Here is a 16188-nt window from a genome sequence, read left to right on the forward strand (position 1 = left end):
AACGCTTGAGAACAAGAACTGGTTTTTGCCTTTTTTCATAGCACAGTGTAAGCATCTAATACATGCTTGTTGATTGACTTGAGTGAATACTTTTTAAAAAAAATTTGTTAGACCTTAAGACAGATGTACTTTCTTTTTACTTTTTTTCTGAGTTATTCAGAGTGTTGCTAGAATAGAAATAAATGTCAATTTCAATAAATTCACTTTTAAATGCATTTTAAACCTTTCTTTGAATATTATTCTTTGCAGCAATTGGAGAACTGGAAGATATAGATTGGTACAATCCTCAAGGAGAGAAGATAGTTTCTACACAGAGAGTAGTGGTACAAAAAGAAGGTGCAAGGTCCCGACTAACTATTTATAATGCAAATATAGAGGATGCTGGAATATACCGGTGTCAAGGAACAGATACTAAGGGACAGACTCAAGAAGCTACAGTTGTTTTGGTGATTTATCGTAAGTCGTTTTAAAATAAACTTTAATTTATTTTTCATGTAATACTTTAAAAACAATTTCAGTAAAGATGTTTAGATAATTCCCCATAGAATACAGTTCTTAAAACAATAGTATTACACTAGCAAAGCAAATATAAATCTTTTGGTTTTGATTCTTTTAGTAAAATGGAATGAATTGACAATGCTTTCATTCTTTCAGACCACTGTACAGTATTTGTAATATTGAACATGGTAATTTTTTAGTGTATAGAGCTAGCATGGAAAATTTTAAAGAGAGATAAGATCTTTGGAGAAAGATCACTATAGAAGTAATTTTGTAATAGGTGGTGGCAATGAAATCTTTCTTTAAAACAGCTCAAGCTCATAGGCTTATTAGAGACTTATGAGGAAATTTAGACAGGTTGACGTTCCACTAAGCCTGTCACAAGAAGATATGTGACATTTTCATCTTTGGAGGAAAATAAATTTTATAGAGAAAAATACATTTTACACAAAATAATACATTATATCTGACTCTTTGTGAAGTTTTTAACTTTAAAAAAAAAGCCCCATTCATTCCAAAGTGGACATATGGTAATTATATGTGGGGGAAGCACTGAATTTGGAGTCAGAAAACCTCAGATCAGATCTTGGCCTTTCCCTATAAGACCTTGGGCAAGTTACTTCATATCTGTGACCATATGAGGGGCTGGGACTAAGTGATCTAATATTTCATCTAGCTCTAAATCCTGTGATACTATGAAAAAAAAGACAAAAGATTTTGCAGGATTAGTTTAAATAACAAATCTACTATTACATTAATTTACTTGGACTTGGGTGGAAAAATAAGAGATACTACATTTTATCCTTTTGGTTTTCTTATTACAGAAAAACTCACTTTCAAAGAAGTGATATCACCTCAAGAATTTAAACAAGGAGAGGATGCAGAAGTGGTTTGCCAAGTTAGCAGCTCACCTGCGCCCATTGTTAGCTGGTTGTATCATAATGAGGAAGTCAATACTCATTCTAACAGTTAGTATTTTGGTAACTTGCTAAGTTTTAAATTATAATTATAATATAATTAAAAGGCATTTATTTTTCTCTTTCTTCACTCCAAAAATAAAGCCATTTGCCATTAAAATATATAATTGATCTTAAGTAAAATGAACATATACTCTGTCTGACATGAATAACAATTATCTTTTAAAGAACTAGCACTGTATTTGAAGTCAGAAGACCTGGGTTTAAGCTTAAGCTTTGCCACTTATCAGGTATGTGATTTTGGACACTCTCATGCACTCTGTTTCTTCATTTGTAGCATGTGAATAATAATACTTGCATCACCCACCTCACAGAGTTTTGTGATGATCAGATAAGGTAATGCAAGTAAATCACTTTGAAAGTGGTAAAGTATATGGAAGAAAAAACAATACTTTAATCTGCATTTGAGGCACAAGCCTGCCAGATACAATTTATTAATTGAACTATTCTAATTCTTTATCTTCTCTTCTTAGAGAAGGAATCCAAAGGGTCAGAAATCAATCCTGTTTTTGCTCTTTCACCAAGAAATTTTTGCATTACAATTTATAGTATTCCCAAAGAATAGACAAATTTTTACAATAATAACAAGGTTCAAGTAGTAGTTTATTCATCAACCAGAAAAATAGTCACTTAAAATAAGATGTTGGTACATCCTAAAGAATAATTTTTCTAAACTATTCAATTCTCTGTTCACCAGCTTCTTTCAAAGATTCTCCTTTCTAAGAGGTGAACATGAGATACTTCTATTAACTGAATTAGTCAAAAACATCTTCCTTCTCTTAGTATGATCATTATCCTAATTCATTCATGGCTCACACTCCACCATTTATCTCTTCTGACCACTACTCTAATTCTGTCTTCAGAGAGGATAGAATTTTCCTCCTCTTCCCACATTTATGCTTTTAAACAGTTTCCACACATAAAATGGTTATGCCTTCAATAAAGGGAAGAAAGGGAATCCCTAGAAGTTTGAGTACTCATAAGGTTTTCTCCATTCTGGTAAGTCTGGAAAGACTGAAGAAATGTTTATTTCTTAATATTTCTGAAAGGGGATGGGGAGGCTTAGTGGACTTCTACATGTATACTGTGTAATCTTTATTTTTTATTATATGTATAAATGATTTCTAGAACCTTAAAACACTGGACTAAAATATTGTAAGTTCACAAGAATATGTCTTGGTAGATTTTGGAAATCTCATATGCCTCTAGGGTGAATAAAAGATGACAGTAAAAGGGTAAAGCATGTGGCAGTCCAGTTATAAATAACATGGTCTGGTAATTTCCTCTTTCTGTATAAAAGCCTGTATGACTATAGATCAATTGACAGGTAACTATTAAATACTATAAATATGAGAGCATTTTTTCAAATCAACTTCAAGATTTTTATTGAGGGAGATAAAAATATAAACTAATTTGACATCTGAAATAGAAAGGATGATTTATCTATCTTGCTACTTTATCATTATATAGAAGAAGTAATATCAAATTAGAGCCTTCCTCTTGTACCTATTGATAGAAAGGTATGAAAACTGAATCACTTTAAATTCTCAGTTTCCTAGCTAAAACACAAAATTCTTTTTTGTGTGTTTCAAAGAGTTTAAAGGTTTGCAACATGAATGGAATATTACTATTTGCAATTGTTTGTGAATATGTGTTTAATTGGTTTTATTTCAGTTCTGTCATCATCAGTATGTTTTCTTTCTATCTTGAATCATTTTATATTCCTTCCTTCTTTTCCTCCCTGTCTCTCTTTCTGTGAAAATATGAATGGGTAAATATTCTTAAATATTCAAAGAATGCTATTCTGTGGAATAATACTGAATTGAGAACAGTATTAACGTATATGCAAAACCAGACTACAATTCCATTTTCCTTTTTGTGTCAAACCTTATCTTTGTTTCCAAAGTTGTATCAGGGCTTTCTGACTCCCAAGTCCTTGACTTCATCTTCTGCCTCATTTAACTGCCCAAGAATCTCAGTAAGTTTGTTACTATGGTTTTATGTGTATTTTTAAGAAATACAGTCATACTCTACATGACACAATTAATTGGTTTTATTTTAATGAATAGAAAAAAATTATAAGACTTGTAGGGAGGAGGCATGGACCCATGTCTTTGTGGAAAAATTACTTAATACCTTCAAGCCATAATTTCCTCATCTATAAAATGAATATATTATGAGATAATATTTTTATTATAGGATATATTTTTTACATATTACTTGTTACAGGATGGGGAAAGTAAACTTTAACTATTTCAGTACTTTTAACACAGCAATGTTCTTACCTCTTTGTGTCTGTATCTATATCTGTATCTGTGTGTGTGTGTGTGTGTGTGTGTGTGTGTTTCTGTGTCTGTGTGTAGTATCATAAGCTCTCCCGACCTTGGCCTTTGCAAGGCTCTCCTCCATTTCTGGAATGCCCTCCTCTTAGAATCCATAGCTCCCTTTAAAGCCCACCTCAAGGGCACCCCCCTATCTGAGGCTTTTCATGAGCCCTGCCTCTACCTAACTTCTCTTGTTCCCCCCCTCTCTCCATCCCCACACTGGCTGTGGACTCACCTGGACCAGATTCATGGCTAAGGAGAAGCTGACCTCAAAATGAAATCAGTCTTTTCTGCCTTATAAACCCCACTCCGCCCTCCCCCCACCACACACACACACCAAGGAAAATCTTAGAGATAAATTTTTAAATATGACTCTTATCTAGGATCTCCCTGAAAGGGAATGAATGACATGGTCCCTTCTAGAATGATACAAAGGTATAAAATAAGAATGAGCATAGAACAGCTATTTATTTCCTCATCTACAAAATAATGTTTAAAACACACACAGAAAAGATTCATTACCCTTCTTTTTTTTTTAACAAATATTTAAAACATAAAGTAGTGGTATCAAACTCAAATAGAAATTGGGCATTAATCCATACATTAGTTTCCCTGCAGGCCACCCAATTAAACTGTACATAAGGAATCCTGTAGACCACATATTTGTGGAAGGAAAATGGACAAAGATCCACTCTGGAAGAAGCACAGTCAGTCAGATAAAATGTTAAGGAAGAACATGGATTGTTCTGAGAAACAGAGAAACTGACCTTGAGATGAATGGGCTGCAAGGATCTATTTGCAGAGAGCATTAAGTGAGATAACAATGGTTGTAGGGCATTGTGGTCTATCAGCTTATTTTTATGTGACTAATTTTAGAGTTTTGAAGTTTATAATTGACAGAATTATAAAATCATAATTATAAAAATCAAGTAGCTATTTGATGGCAATAAGAGGATTATATAAGGAGTGTCAAGTTCATACATGACTGAAAAGAATTTTTTAAAGTTTCATTTCATAAGGAATCACCAGGAAGCTTTGCTTTGAAGCATTAGGGACAGTTAAGGAGTCAACAGGAAAGCAAAGAAGCCAGTTTTGTAAAAATTTTGTGATAATACCACACCCCTCCCCCCAAAAAAATCCTACATTAGCTACTTTCCAAGCTGTGAAGAAGCTTTGTGAAGAGATAACATTTTGCGAAGAGATAAGAGATAAGGTTTCTGTCTGAAAAAACTGACCCTGCAGTAGCTTTTCTGGGAAAGTGCTAATTGGAAAAATGACAGTTGCTTTTCTGATTGGCTGGATAGAGGCAGCAGCAGTTGGAAACTCATTGGCTGAAAATTAAATCCTGCTGGTGTGTGAGAGAAGGGAAACCTCTCACCTACACATTTCCCCAATGCTTCCCTTGATTGTTTAAGGAAGACAAATGGGGAGAGAGTAGATTTTCTGTCTTTTTTTACTGTGAACTGTGTCTTGCTGTGAGGAGAGTCTTGGAATGGAATGGACAAAGCAACAGTTTGCACATCTGAATAGCTGGGCCCCCATCCTGTTGAGGGTGAGTGAAAATAGATACTCCATTGCTTCAAAAGTAGAAGGACAGCGGGTGGCTAGGTGGTGCAGTGAATAGAGCACCAGCCTTGGAGTCAGGAGGACCTGAGTTCAAATGAGGCCTCAGACACTTAACATTTACTAGCCTTGTGACCTTGGAAAAGTCGCTTAACCCCAATTGCCCTTCCCCCCTCCAAAAAGTAACGACAACAACAAAAATTTTTTAAAAGAGTAGAAGGACAGCTTTGCCAAACATGGTAGCAGAGAGCACCAGATATACAGGAGAGAATCGATTCCATATGATACAAAGTGGTCCTGAAGTAACCAAGGAGATCAAGGCCTCCTTGTTGTTACATATTTGTTCTTAAGAAATATAACCATATTTTACATGATGTCATTAATTGGTTTTTAGAAAAACAGTGAGTAGAAAAAAAGTTACAAAGCACAGTACTGGATTTGTGGTCAGGAGACATGGATGTGTCCGGAGTTGTGAGGTGCAATACATGGGTTTCCCAAATCATATACCTGCCTTCTAGGTTTCTTGTGTGTGCCCATTCTCCTCCATGAATATTTCATTCAGGGGCAGGAGGGTTTTGGCTATTTGTGTATTTGCTTTCTTTTGAGTCACTGTGGTGTTTGGTCTTCTGCAGTCGTAGCTGGACATTCCAGTCATCCGAATTCTTAAATCTTTCAGAATTCTTTGGCTTTAAAATGTTATTGTTATAATATAAGTTGTACAAGTTTGGTTCACTTTACTCTGAATCGATCTATACAAGTCTTCCCAGGATTCAATGAAACTATCTCGTGTCAATTCTTACAGCACAACAACCATTTCCATTACATTCATATACCATAATGTGTTCAGCCATTCCCCAATTTATGGGTACCCCTTTAGTTTCTAGTTCTTTGCCTCTCAAGAACAAGGACTATCTTTTGCTTTTCTTTGTAACTCTAGCATTTAGCACAGTGCCTGGTACATAATAGATAACTTCCTGTAGACTGACAAAAAAAACTTTTAAATATTGTATGCATATAAGCCCTTCTTCTCTTTCTTTGATCTTTCTGGGGTATAGGCCTAATAATATTATCACTGGGTCACAACATTTGGTGATTTGCGGGGCACAGTTCTAAAATACATTCCAGAATGGCTAGACTAATTCTTGATTTCATCAACAGTATATTACTGGGATGGCTAGGTGGCTCAGTGAGTAAAGTGCTGGCCCCAGAGTCAGGAGGACCCGAGTTTGGTTCTGGCCTCAGTCGCTTAACACCCACACAAAAAAAACTAGCTGCGTAACTTTGGGCAAGTTGCTTAACCCCAATTGCCCTCCAAAAGGCAAAAACAAAAACAAAAAAAAACCAGTACATTACTGTGCTTGTCTTTCCTTAGCCCCTCCTACAAGAAACATTTTCCATTTTGTCATCTTTGCCAATCCAATGGATATAAAGTAGTATCTCTGAGTTGCTTTAATTACATTTCTCTTATTATTAATGATTGGGTGTTTGTTTCTTCTTGTTGTTTAATTGGGGTCCTTCCTCTGAAAAACTGCATATTTATATCTTTGTATCATTTATCAATTAGAAAATGACTCTTCTTCTTTAAATATATAAAAATAAGATCTTTATCAGAGAAACTTGCAATGAGATTTTTCCCCCACATTAACTTTTTCCCTTCTACTTATAGCTACATTGTGAAAAACTTTTAAATCTTATGTGATTTAAAACTGTTGATTTTATTTTCCATAATACTCTCTATCCCATATTTGCAATGGAACTTTTCATCCCTATCTATAGATCTGAAATACAATTTTTTCCATTCTCCTCTAATTTCTTTATGATGTGACTACAGTTATCCCTTCTATGATATGGGGATTAGCACACTGCACCCCCCATGATCTGGAAAATCCACATAAAATTTTTTGACCTTCCCTTCATACCAGTCTGATTTTTTTCTTTTTTGAGGTGTTTACAGTATCTTATTGTAAAATTGAGTTAACTATTTTTCTGTGTCATCTGCTGGCCTTCACATTTCCACCACTTTTACAAAATTCCCCAAAAATTTCCATTTAATTTCTTATGCTGATCTGCAATGTATAGAAACTATGATGGGGAAAGTCATGATGTAAAAGGGAAGACTCGTGTGTGTGTGTGTGTGTGTGTGCGTGTGTGTGTCTGTATATAAAATGTTGTTCCATGCCATATATCAAGATTAGCTCTAAATGTCTATTTTAATATTAAGTATATTTTGTATTAAGTATATATTAAAATGTATACTACTTCAAATATGTATATATGTACATACACACACATATATATCTTTATATATATGTACATACACACACATATATATATCCATTTGGAGCTAATCTTGGTGTATGACTTGAAATACTGTTCTAAATCAGATTTCTTCCAGACTGCTTTCTATAGGATCTAGTACCTGTATGTGGGAATTCATAGGAGTTAGGGTCCCAGGGTCTGGACTGGAGGTCTAAATCTTTGGAAGAGTTGCAACCTATTTATAAAGTACACCAGTACCAGAGGAGCTCAGGCAAACATAATTTTGAATGTGCCATTGCCATTTAGCCATATAAGCCTCCTTTGACATATTTATCTTGTTAGAGGGACCATCTTGTATCACCCAACCCATATCATCATAAGCAACTCTTGAACAAAGGGTAATTTTATGACCCTGTGTCATCTAGTTAGTAGTAATGAGGGCCCAATAACATGTGAGCAACTGTTTTCAAAAGTAGGATAATGAGTGATGACTTTAAAGAACTTCTAGAACTCCAGAAACCTAAAAGTTGCTTATCCCATTTACCCCTTTGCTGCCTGCCTCTCAGCCTGGTTTTTATGAACAGAGACCTTGTAGCAGCAAGCACCCAAGCATACCCGTGATGGCTGCCAACACAGGTTCTTAGATCTGCTTTTCTAAAGGAAAGCAACTCAAAATGGGTTAACAATCTTGGTTTACTCAAACATATGTCATTTACCTAGTTCAGGGGAAAAAGGTCAGCACCCCAAACTTCAAAGGATGCAAACAAGTTACAAGCAGACAATAAATACAGAGAAACATCAGCAGACAGGGCTTCCAGCTTGTCTGACTATTACATCCATACCTAGTCAGTTACCAGAGAGGGAAGCACCAACATCTGGGTTTTCAAAGCCAGGGGACTCAACGGCTGCCCAGAGTCTTGTCTGGTCAAATCACAAAACTCTTCTCAAAGTGAGCCCCAAAACAAAACCTCACATCAGGGTGTATATATAGCCTTCTCCTGGATCAGAGAATGTCACAACCCTCTTGACTCACTGCCCAATCACAAAGCACCAAGGTGTAGGTGTTACTGCCCAATTATCTCTCCTTCCCTCTTCCCAGAGACCTATACCCTATAACAAATAGTATTTTTAAGAGAGGGGGAAAAATCAGCACAATTGACTGATGCATTTAAAAAGTCTAAAAACATCTGCAGTGTTTAACATCTATGGATCTCTTATCTCCATGAAAGAGTAAGTTGGGGATATTCTTTTGCATCTCTTCAAGTCCTGATTGATCTTTATAATTTTGTCATATTCTGTTTTAATTGTTGTTTCAGTGAATTCTTTCCATTTACACTTTTGTAGTTACTTTATATTTTTGTGTGTGTGGCTCTGCTTGCTTCACTCCATATCAGTTCATGTAGATCTTTCTATGATTCTTTGTGAAAAACATCATTCTTATAGTACAGTAATATTCCATTGCTTTCACCACCATTTGGTGTGGCCCCATTCCCACTTACTCTCTTCTGCTCACCCCTCATCCCCTTTTCTCATTTCTTATCCCTTTCCTTTTGGGGGTTCTGTTTAATAGCACTTTTTTCTCTTCTGCTTTTATCTGGTTATATAATTCTTGCCCTCTCTTTTCTCTTTCAATGAGTCGAATAGATCCCACCCTTTCTTTAGATTCCTTCTCTTCCTTTCTTCCCTTTCAACTAGTCCTGTCCATTCATTTTTAATTTTTGTACTTTTTTCTGAAAAGAATTTCTCTTACTCTCTTAATTACCAATCCTTTCTGACTGCTGTATCCCCATTCTCTTATTAATGCCCCCTGTAGTTATCTAGTTCTCCGTACTTCTCATGCAGTTGAAACTCTCAAGGTATGTGTTCTATGTTTTCCCCTGTAGGCAGCTCCTACCATTGTTCTGTAGAGCTTGCCCTATGGATTCCCCTTCTCCATTGTGTCTCACTTCCAGAATAGTGACAATTATTATAAGTATCAAGCAAGAACACTGCCTCATGGTAAGTCCCTCTGCCATCACATCTCTTATACGGCTTACCAATGATCTATATTCTTTCAATTACCTTTTTCCCCTGTTGTAATGGAATACCAAGGAAAGGCAACTTCCCAAGGTTCAAAATACCAGCATAGGTGCTCTCCATTTTATTCAGTGACAAACCAAGAACAGAGAAGATCAAAACATGACATCATTCCAAATACAGCATTTACTAAGTGTGATTAAATAATCTCCAAGTACTACCCCACCCCAGGACCTTACATTCATTCAATCAATTACAGAGTCCCTGTTCTAAATACTACTCCACCCCTAGGCTGTACTTTCATTTAGTCCACCACAAAGCCCCTCTTCTCAAATGGAGATTAGTTTCCAATCTAAGTAAAGTACATTCATTTGTTCAACCATAGAACACAAAAAGGTCAAAACTTCCCCACCCCTGGATCACAATTGAATCTACCCCAGGGTTACATCAAGTTTAAGCACAGCACTTAATACCCAAATGGAGGTCTTTTCTTCATCTTGACACATGAGGCAAGTTCTCAGCAATCTTAGTTCCTGGGGAGACAAGGCTTAGCAAGGCCACAAGATACATTGCCAGTCCCTTCATTAATTCATCCTCTGTCTGTAGAACAGTCCTAGAACCCCTGAAAACATTAGCAAAACCCTCTCCCAGGATTTCTGTAAACATACAACAAGAAAATCCTTCTTCAGGGCTTCTGAACCAACAGAAAGGTTCCCAGACCCCTGCAACAACAGCACTGCCCTTCACAAGTGGACAGTATTCACTCTCTGTCTGCAGGACAGTCTTAGTAGCTCTGAACCAACAGAAAGGTTCCCAGACCCCTGCAACAACAGCACTGTCCTTCACCAGTGGACAGTATTCATTCTCTGTCTGCAGGACAGTCTCAGTAGCTCTGAACCAACAGAAAGGTTCCCAGACCCCTGCAACAACAGCACTGTCCTTCACCAGTGGACAGTATTCACTCTCTGTTTGCAGGACAGTCTCAGGAGCTCTTAGCCAACAGCCAGGTTCTAGGACTTCTTCAAGAACAGGACTGTCTTTCACCAGTGGACAAATCTGGCAAAACAACATCAAAACAGACAGACAAAGTACAGCAAAACAGCCAAGTCTCCTCAGTCCTTGGCAGGTCTCAAAAGTCCAGGGCAATTCAAAGTGGCCCCCAGCAATTCTCTCAGTCTCTCTCTGCCTCCACGAGGGTGCTGCTTCCAAAAAGTTCTTCTGCCTCTCTCTTGTGTCTCTTCAAATCTACGTCACCAGCTCCTCCCAGTTCAGGACTCTCCCTTCACATCAACAAGCTCTGAGTTCTAACACAATCAGTTTGAAAACCAAGCCAATACAGGGGGATCTCTGCATTCCATTACTATCACACCTGTTTGTCTCAAAATCTCTTCTCTGGTTCCATATCCTGCCATTCCCCATGACTCCTGTTGCCCCCATGAGTTCTGACTACACTCCCCACCCCCACCACCCCTTTAGAATGGATTTTTCAAGAACCAAGTCTTCCAGACCACACTGAGTTAATAGCGCCTGTAGCAGCAAACACTGCAGGGTCCCCAGGGTGACTGCCAACACAGGTTCTTAGATCTGCTTTTCTAAAGGAAAGTAACTCAAAATGCGTTAACAAGCTTACTTTAATCAAACACATATATTTTACCTAGTTCAGGGGAAAAAGGTCAGCACCCCAAACTTCAGAGTATATAGACAGAAGTTACAAACAGATCAAGCAGACAGGCTTCCAAACTGTCCAACTGTTACATCCATACCAAATCACATTTACCAGAGAGGGAAGCATCAATATCTGGGTTTTCAAAGCCAGGGGATTCTCAACGGCTGCCGAGTCTCATCTGGTCAAATCACACAACACTTCTCAAAGTGAGCCCCAAAACAAAGTCTCACATCAGGGATTTTATAGCCTTCTCCTGGGTCAGAGAATGTAACAACCCTCTTGACCGAGACTGCCCGACAAAGCACCAAGGTGTGGGTGTTCCTGAAAAACAAGCCTCCCACCACAGGCTCCAGGTGCACTTAACCTAGGGGAAGGGAAGATCTTAAATATTTACATTCCCATAACAGCTCCCTATCTCTCTTCATGAATCATCTCTATTCACCCATAGAAACCATTGTTAATGCACCTTCCTCTCACCACCAAAGCAAAAGCCTCCCTCTTTTTCCCATCCTTTTCAGTACTTCCATCTTCTTCCTCACCCACTCCTCAGTAACCTTGTCTTTTACTGAGACTATAAATATCACTTTCCCCTCATTGATAGTCCTTGAGTTGACCCAGATGCATTACATATTCCTCTCTTTCCTCCTGGTCCCTTCCACCCTACCCCCCTTCATGTACCCTCCTGTGTTGTAGTTCCACAAAAAAAAAAACATTAATTCACCTGTGGATAGTGTATTGCCAGGTTCTCCCCTAGTGTCCCAGGCCTATATCCTCATTATTAAATCCACCAGATTTCTACCTTCATCCGTCTCCTCATATATATTTAGAAAGAATGTCTCCCTGCTGTCACACTGTTGCTATTGCTGTCCTTGACTGGTACATTTGTTCAACCATTCTATATCTCTTTGGTCTAATTGGTGAGGTTTTGCTCTTCAGATTTCAGTATTTCCATTCTGCTCATTATTTTTGCTATGAAGACCATAAATTCTGCTCTTATAAATTACATTCAAGCCAAGATTACCTGCCAATTTCCATCATGCTCTAAGTGATATAATATAGGGTGAAGTCTGATTACTTTGTGTTACAAGTTTTGCTAAGTTTCTGACTCTATTGAATGACAAAACTGCAGACTTTCCCCTGGTTTGAACTCTTTTGTTTTTGTTCAGTCATGTCCAGCTCTTCGTGACCCCATCTGGGGTTTTCTTGACAAAGATACTGGAATGGTTTGTCATTTTCTTCTCCAGCTCATTTTACAGAGGAGAAACTGAGGCAAACAGTTAAGTGACTCACCCAGGACCACACAGCTAGGAAGTGTCTGAGACTGGCTTTGAACTCAGGAAGATGAGTCTTCCCAACTCCAGACCCAGCACTCTATTCCCCATGTTCCCAGCTGCCCATGACTTGAGCTCTACACAGGTTCAAACCAAAGGAATTGTAGGCTCATCCTTGGATTGAGCTTCTTGTGATATTTACTAAGTTTGCAAGCTTCAGCCCTTGTCTGGGAACCCACAAGTACTAATTCAAAGTCAGAGCCACATAGTGGCTGCTTATGTGTTTCTGTTCCAGATCCATATCTAATACAGAGCCTCAGACTCTGTCTCTTGCTCTGGCACACATCTGACCACTGTGACCCAGCTTCTGGTTCAGAGTGATATAGCTGCAGACTGGTTTCTGGTCCTGCTCCTTGTTGACACTGTCACATGAAACACAACCCCTTCCAACTCTGAATGTCTAACTATGGCTAAGTATACCTCTCTTTTTGTTAACTATTCTATAGACTATTGGTACATTATTTTGTTCAGATTTTTGACTAATAGGGAACTAGGCATGAGTCAGCCCCAGCCCGTCAGACAGTTACTACTTCTATGTCACTTTGTCTCCTTGGCCTTAATTTTTTCAGCTATAACATAAAGGAGTTGGACTATGGCATTCGGGGTCCTATTTAGCTCAGTATCTAGCATCTTATGATTTTTTTTTTAAAGCAATTGGGGTTAAGTAACTTGCTCAAGGTTACACGGCCAGTTATTTCTGGGTGGGTGCTAAGTGTCTGAGCCCAGATTCGATCTCAGGTCATCCCGATTCTGGGGCTGGTGCTCTTACTCGCTGTGCTACCTGGCCGCCCCTAGAATCTTATGATTTTAAAGATGTTTCTAGAGACTGCAAAAGTTCTGGCCCCAGGGAGAAATGTAGCAAATATGGAAAAAATAGTCTCCTTTCAGAGACCAGTGAGAATGCTAAAGAAGTGGAAGCTAAACAAATACAGGTCAGGGTCAGCTTCAAGTTTGAAAGAATTTTGGTAATATGATAAAATTTCCTCATGTAAAACTAAAAGAAAGACTAGTGATTTTGACCTTTAAGGTAGATGATGGACTGACTGTCAGCCCAGTGGACCTCAGCCTGGATTCTTAAGCTGAAATTTTTCAGCATGAATTGAGCCAGATAAATAATGTGGAAATGAGAGAGTGGGCATATGGGTCATTCATTATTAATATCTTCTCTATCACTATTTTGTATAGTAATAATGTTCATCATGTGAAAAATTCCCTCTTTCGAATATCCTGAAAATTGAATTGATCCCTCTGTACCATTAACATTATAATGCCTTTACCAGGAATCTCATCTGTTTATCAGTTTTTCTACCCATTTTGATTCTCTTTAGTACCATTTATACTTACTTAGGTAACATGTCGTGAATGTATTTTATGGTTCTGCCTACAGTTGATGGATAATAGTTTTATAAAAATTTCGACAGAGTTTTTTTCATTTTTTGCATTTTTATTGTCCTCTTTTCAAATTCATTCATAAATATTCTCAGGATGATCCTGGTTCTCAATAAGATATATTTAAACTCATTTTTCCTACCTTGTCTTTTCATTTTTTATGAGGTAAGATTGTTCATAATCTTCCCCCAACTTCCTCCTTAAGATTTTATAAATTTGTTTGTATTATGGACTGGTTTTGCCCTTGGACAACCATTTCTCTTCACTAGACAAACATATTAAATACTTACTAGGAGTGTTGATTTTTAGAATCTTTTTTTTTCTTTATTCTGGCGATTATTTTCTATCTGTTAAGCATCAGTGGGAAATGGTGATAGTCTGTGTCAATTATTTCCTTTAACCTTTTCCCATTCTTCAACATCAGTAGCTTATTTAAATAGCATGATAAGTTGAATAGATTTGATTTGATTTCATGTTGTATACATTTTTTCTTATTCTTACTTTTCTGATTAGGTACTAATTTTCATCTTTACCTTCATAGCCCTGTGGTTTGAGTGTACACAGAGTTGATTTAGATATTTCTTCATTTTCAGTTGCCAGTTGCTTCCTTTCTTTCAATGCATATAGTCAGTTTCATGCTTTTGTGATATTCTTTGAGTGTTCATCATGTGCAATGATTCTTGGTTTTAATTTAGAAAGATAAGAGGAATACTAATTAGAACAACACTGAGATTTCATCCCATACCCTGCACATTAATAGATGTGGCAAGACATGAAAATTGCCAGTGTCTGGGGGGTTGACATGACCACAATAATTCTCTTTTGTTGTAGCTGGGAACTTGTTCATCCATTCTGCGGATAATTAGGATTTATGTTAAAGTGCCTGAAGTGTCTTTGAACTTTGACTTAGAGAAACTATTACTAAGCATATACATTTATATAAGGACAAAAATTAAAGTTCCATACCTACTGAAATATTTATAGCAGCATCTTTTTATGGTAATAAATAGAAACAGTGACTGCCCATCAATTAAAGAATGGCTAAGCAAATTGAGGCATATGAATGTAATGGAACATTACTGCATTGAACTTGGGGCTTTTATGGGAGAAGGTTCTGAGAGGAGTGGGAGAAGAGGGAAGACTTAGAAGAAGAGGGCGAATAAGGACGTAATTGTGAAGGTGATTAGGAAAGGTTTGGACTAGTGAAGAACAGAGAATGTATTTGGAAGGAGATATTTAGGATAAAATTGAGGATAACATAAAGAAAAATCTCTATGTCCCAATAATGGTCCAGGTTTAAGATTTTTGTCTTTTCTAATTCTTAGTCCTGTGACATAAGAAGGAACAGGATTAAGGAGGGTTAGGGAGGTTATCCAATGGACAATGAGAGGAGATTTTTAAAGTTTTAGGCTTAGTATGAGGAAAAATTTCCTCATAATTAGAGCTGTCCAAAAGTGGAATTGCCTGCTTTGAGAGAGAAGGCCAATTCCCCAACTTTGGAAATCTTTAAGGAAAGACTAGATCACTCATCAGGTATATGGTAGTGGAAATTCCTTTTGGGTATGGGCTAGGCTGGATGACCACTGAAATCCCTTCCAGTTTTCCAAACTCTGTGGTTCTCAGAAACAATGAATGAAAAAAATTCAGAGAAACTGGGGGAAACTTTCATCAACTGATCCCGGTTGAAATAAGGGTAAACAAGGTAACAAAATGTACAAAGACAATAGCAGTATTAGAGGATAGAACAATAAAAGAAAACTAACCTTGTAATTATAATTGCCTAACTTGGTCTCAAAGAAGAAGTGAGAAAATTCACCTCCCTTCTTTCATTGGAAAGGTCAAAGGTTATGCTTATGTAATTTTGCACATGCCATCATTGTCGGTGTGTTGTTTGGATGGTTTTATTGAACTAATTTTTTTTAAGTTTTTAAGGGGAACTGAGCAGAGGAGAGGGAGATAAGATGGACTTGATATTTTCTCCATTTCTCACTTAACTATCAAAAACACCTCAAAAGAGCAGTTCACATGTAAGAAGCATAATAATTACAGCTGGCTCCACAAGCCTGAAAATATAGCAGTAACATAAATTAACAACAAGCAATGCTAGTCCTTAATGTGTTCACTCTTCTACACTCATCCCTTCTACACAGCCCCCACACTCTGAC

At 37.3% G+C, this 16188-nt stretch overlaps 1 protein-coding gene across 3 annotated transcripts in view; it reads left to right on the top strand.

Annotated features, from left to right (window-relative positions):
* Positions 1 to 16188, top strand: part of NCAM2 (neural cell adhesion molecule 2) — a 311641-nt gene that overhangs the window by 62631 nt on the left and 232822 nt on the right. For all 3 annotated transcript variants that reach the window (XM_069075045.1, XM_069075047.1, XM_069075048.1), the window contains exons 3-4: positions 250 to 456; positions 1323 to 1466. In XM_069075045.1, the coding sequence (XP_068931146.1) occupies positions 250 to 456; positions 1323 to 1466 (351 nt within the window). The remainder of the gene's footprint in view (positions 1 to 249; positions 457 to 1322; positions 1467 to 16188) is intronic.

The sequence above is a fragment of the Petaurus breviceps genome, unplaced genomic scaffold (assembly GCF_028583685.1).
Source record: "Petaurus breviceps papuanus isolate PSGF00001 unplaced genomic scaffold, PetGlider_PUasm1.0 90897, whole genome shotgun sequence".
Lineage (NCBI taxonomy): Eukaryota > Metazoa > Chordata > Mammalia > Diprotodontia > Petauridae > Petaurus > Petaurus breviceps.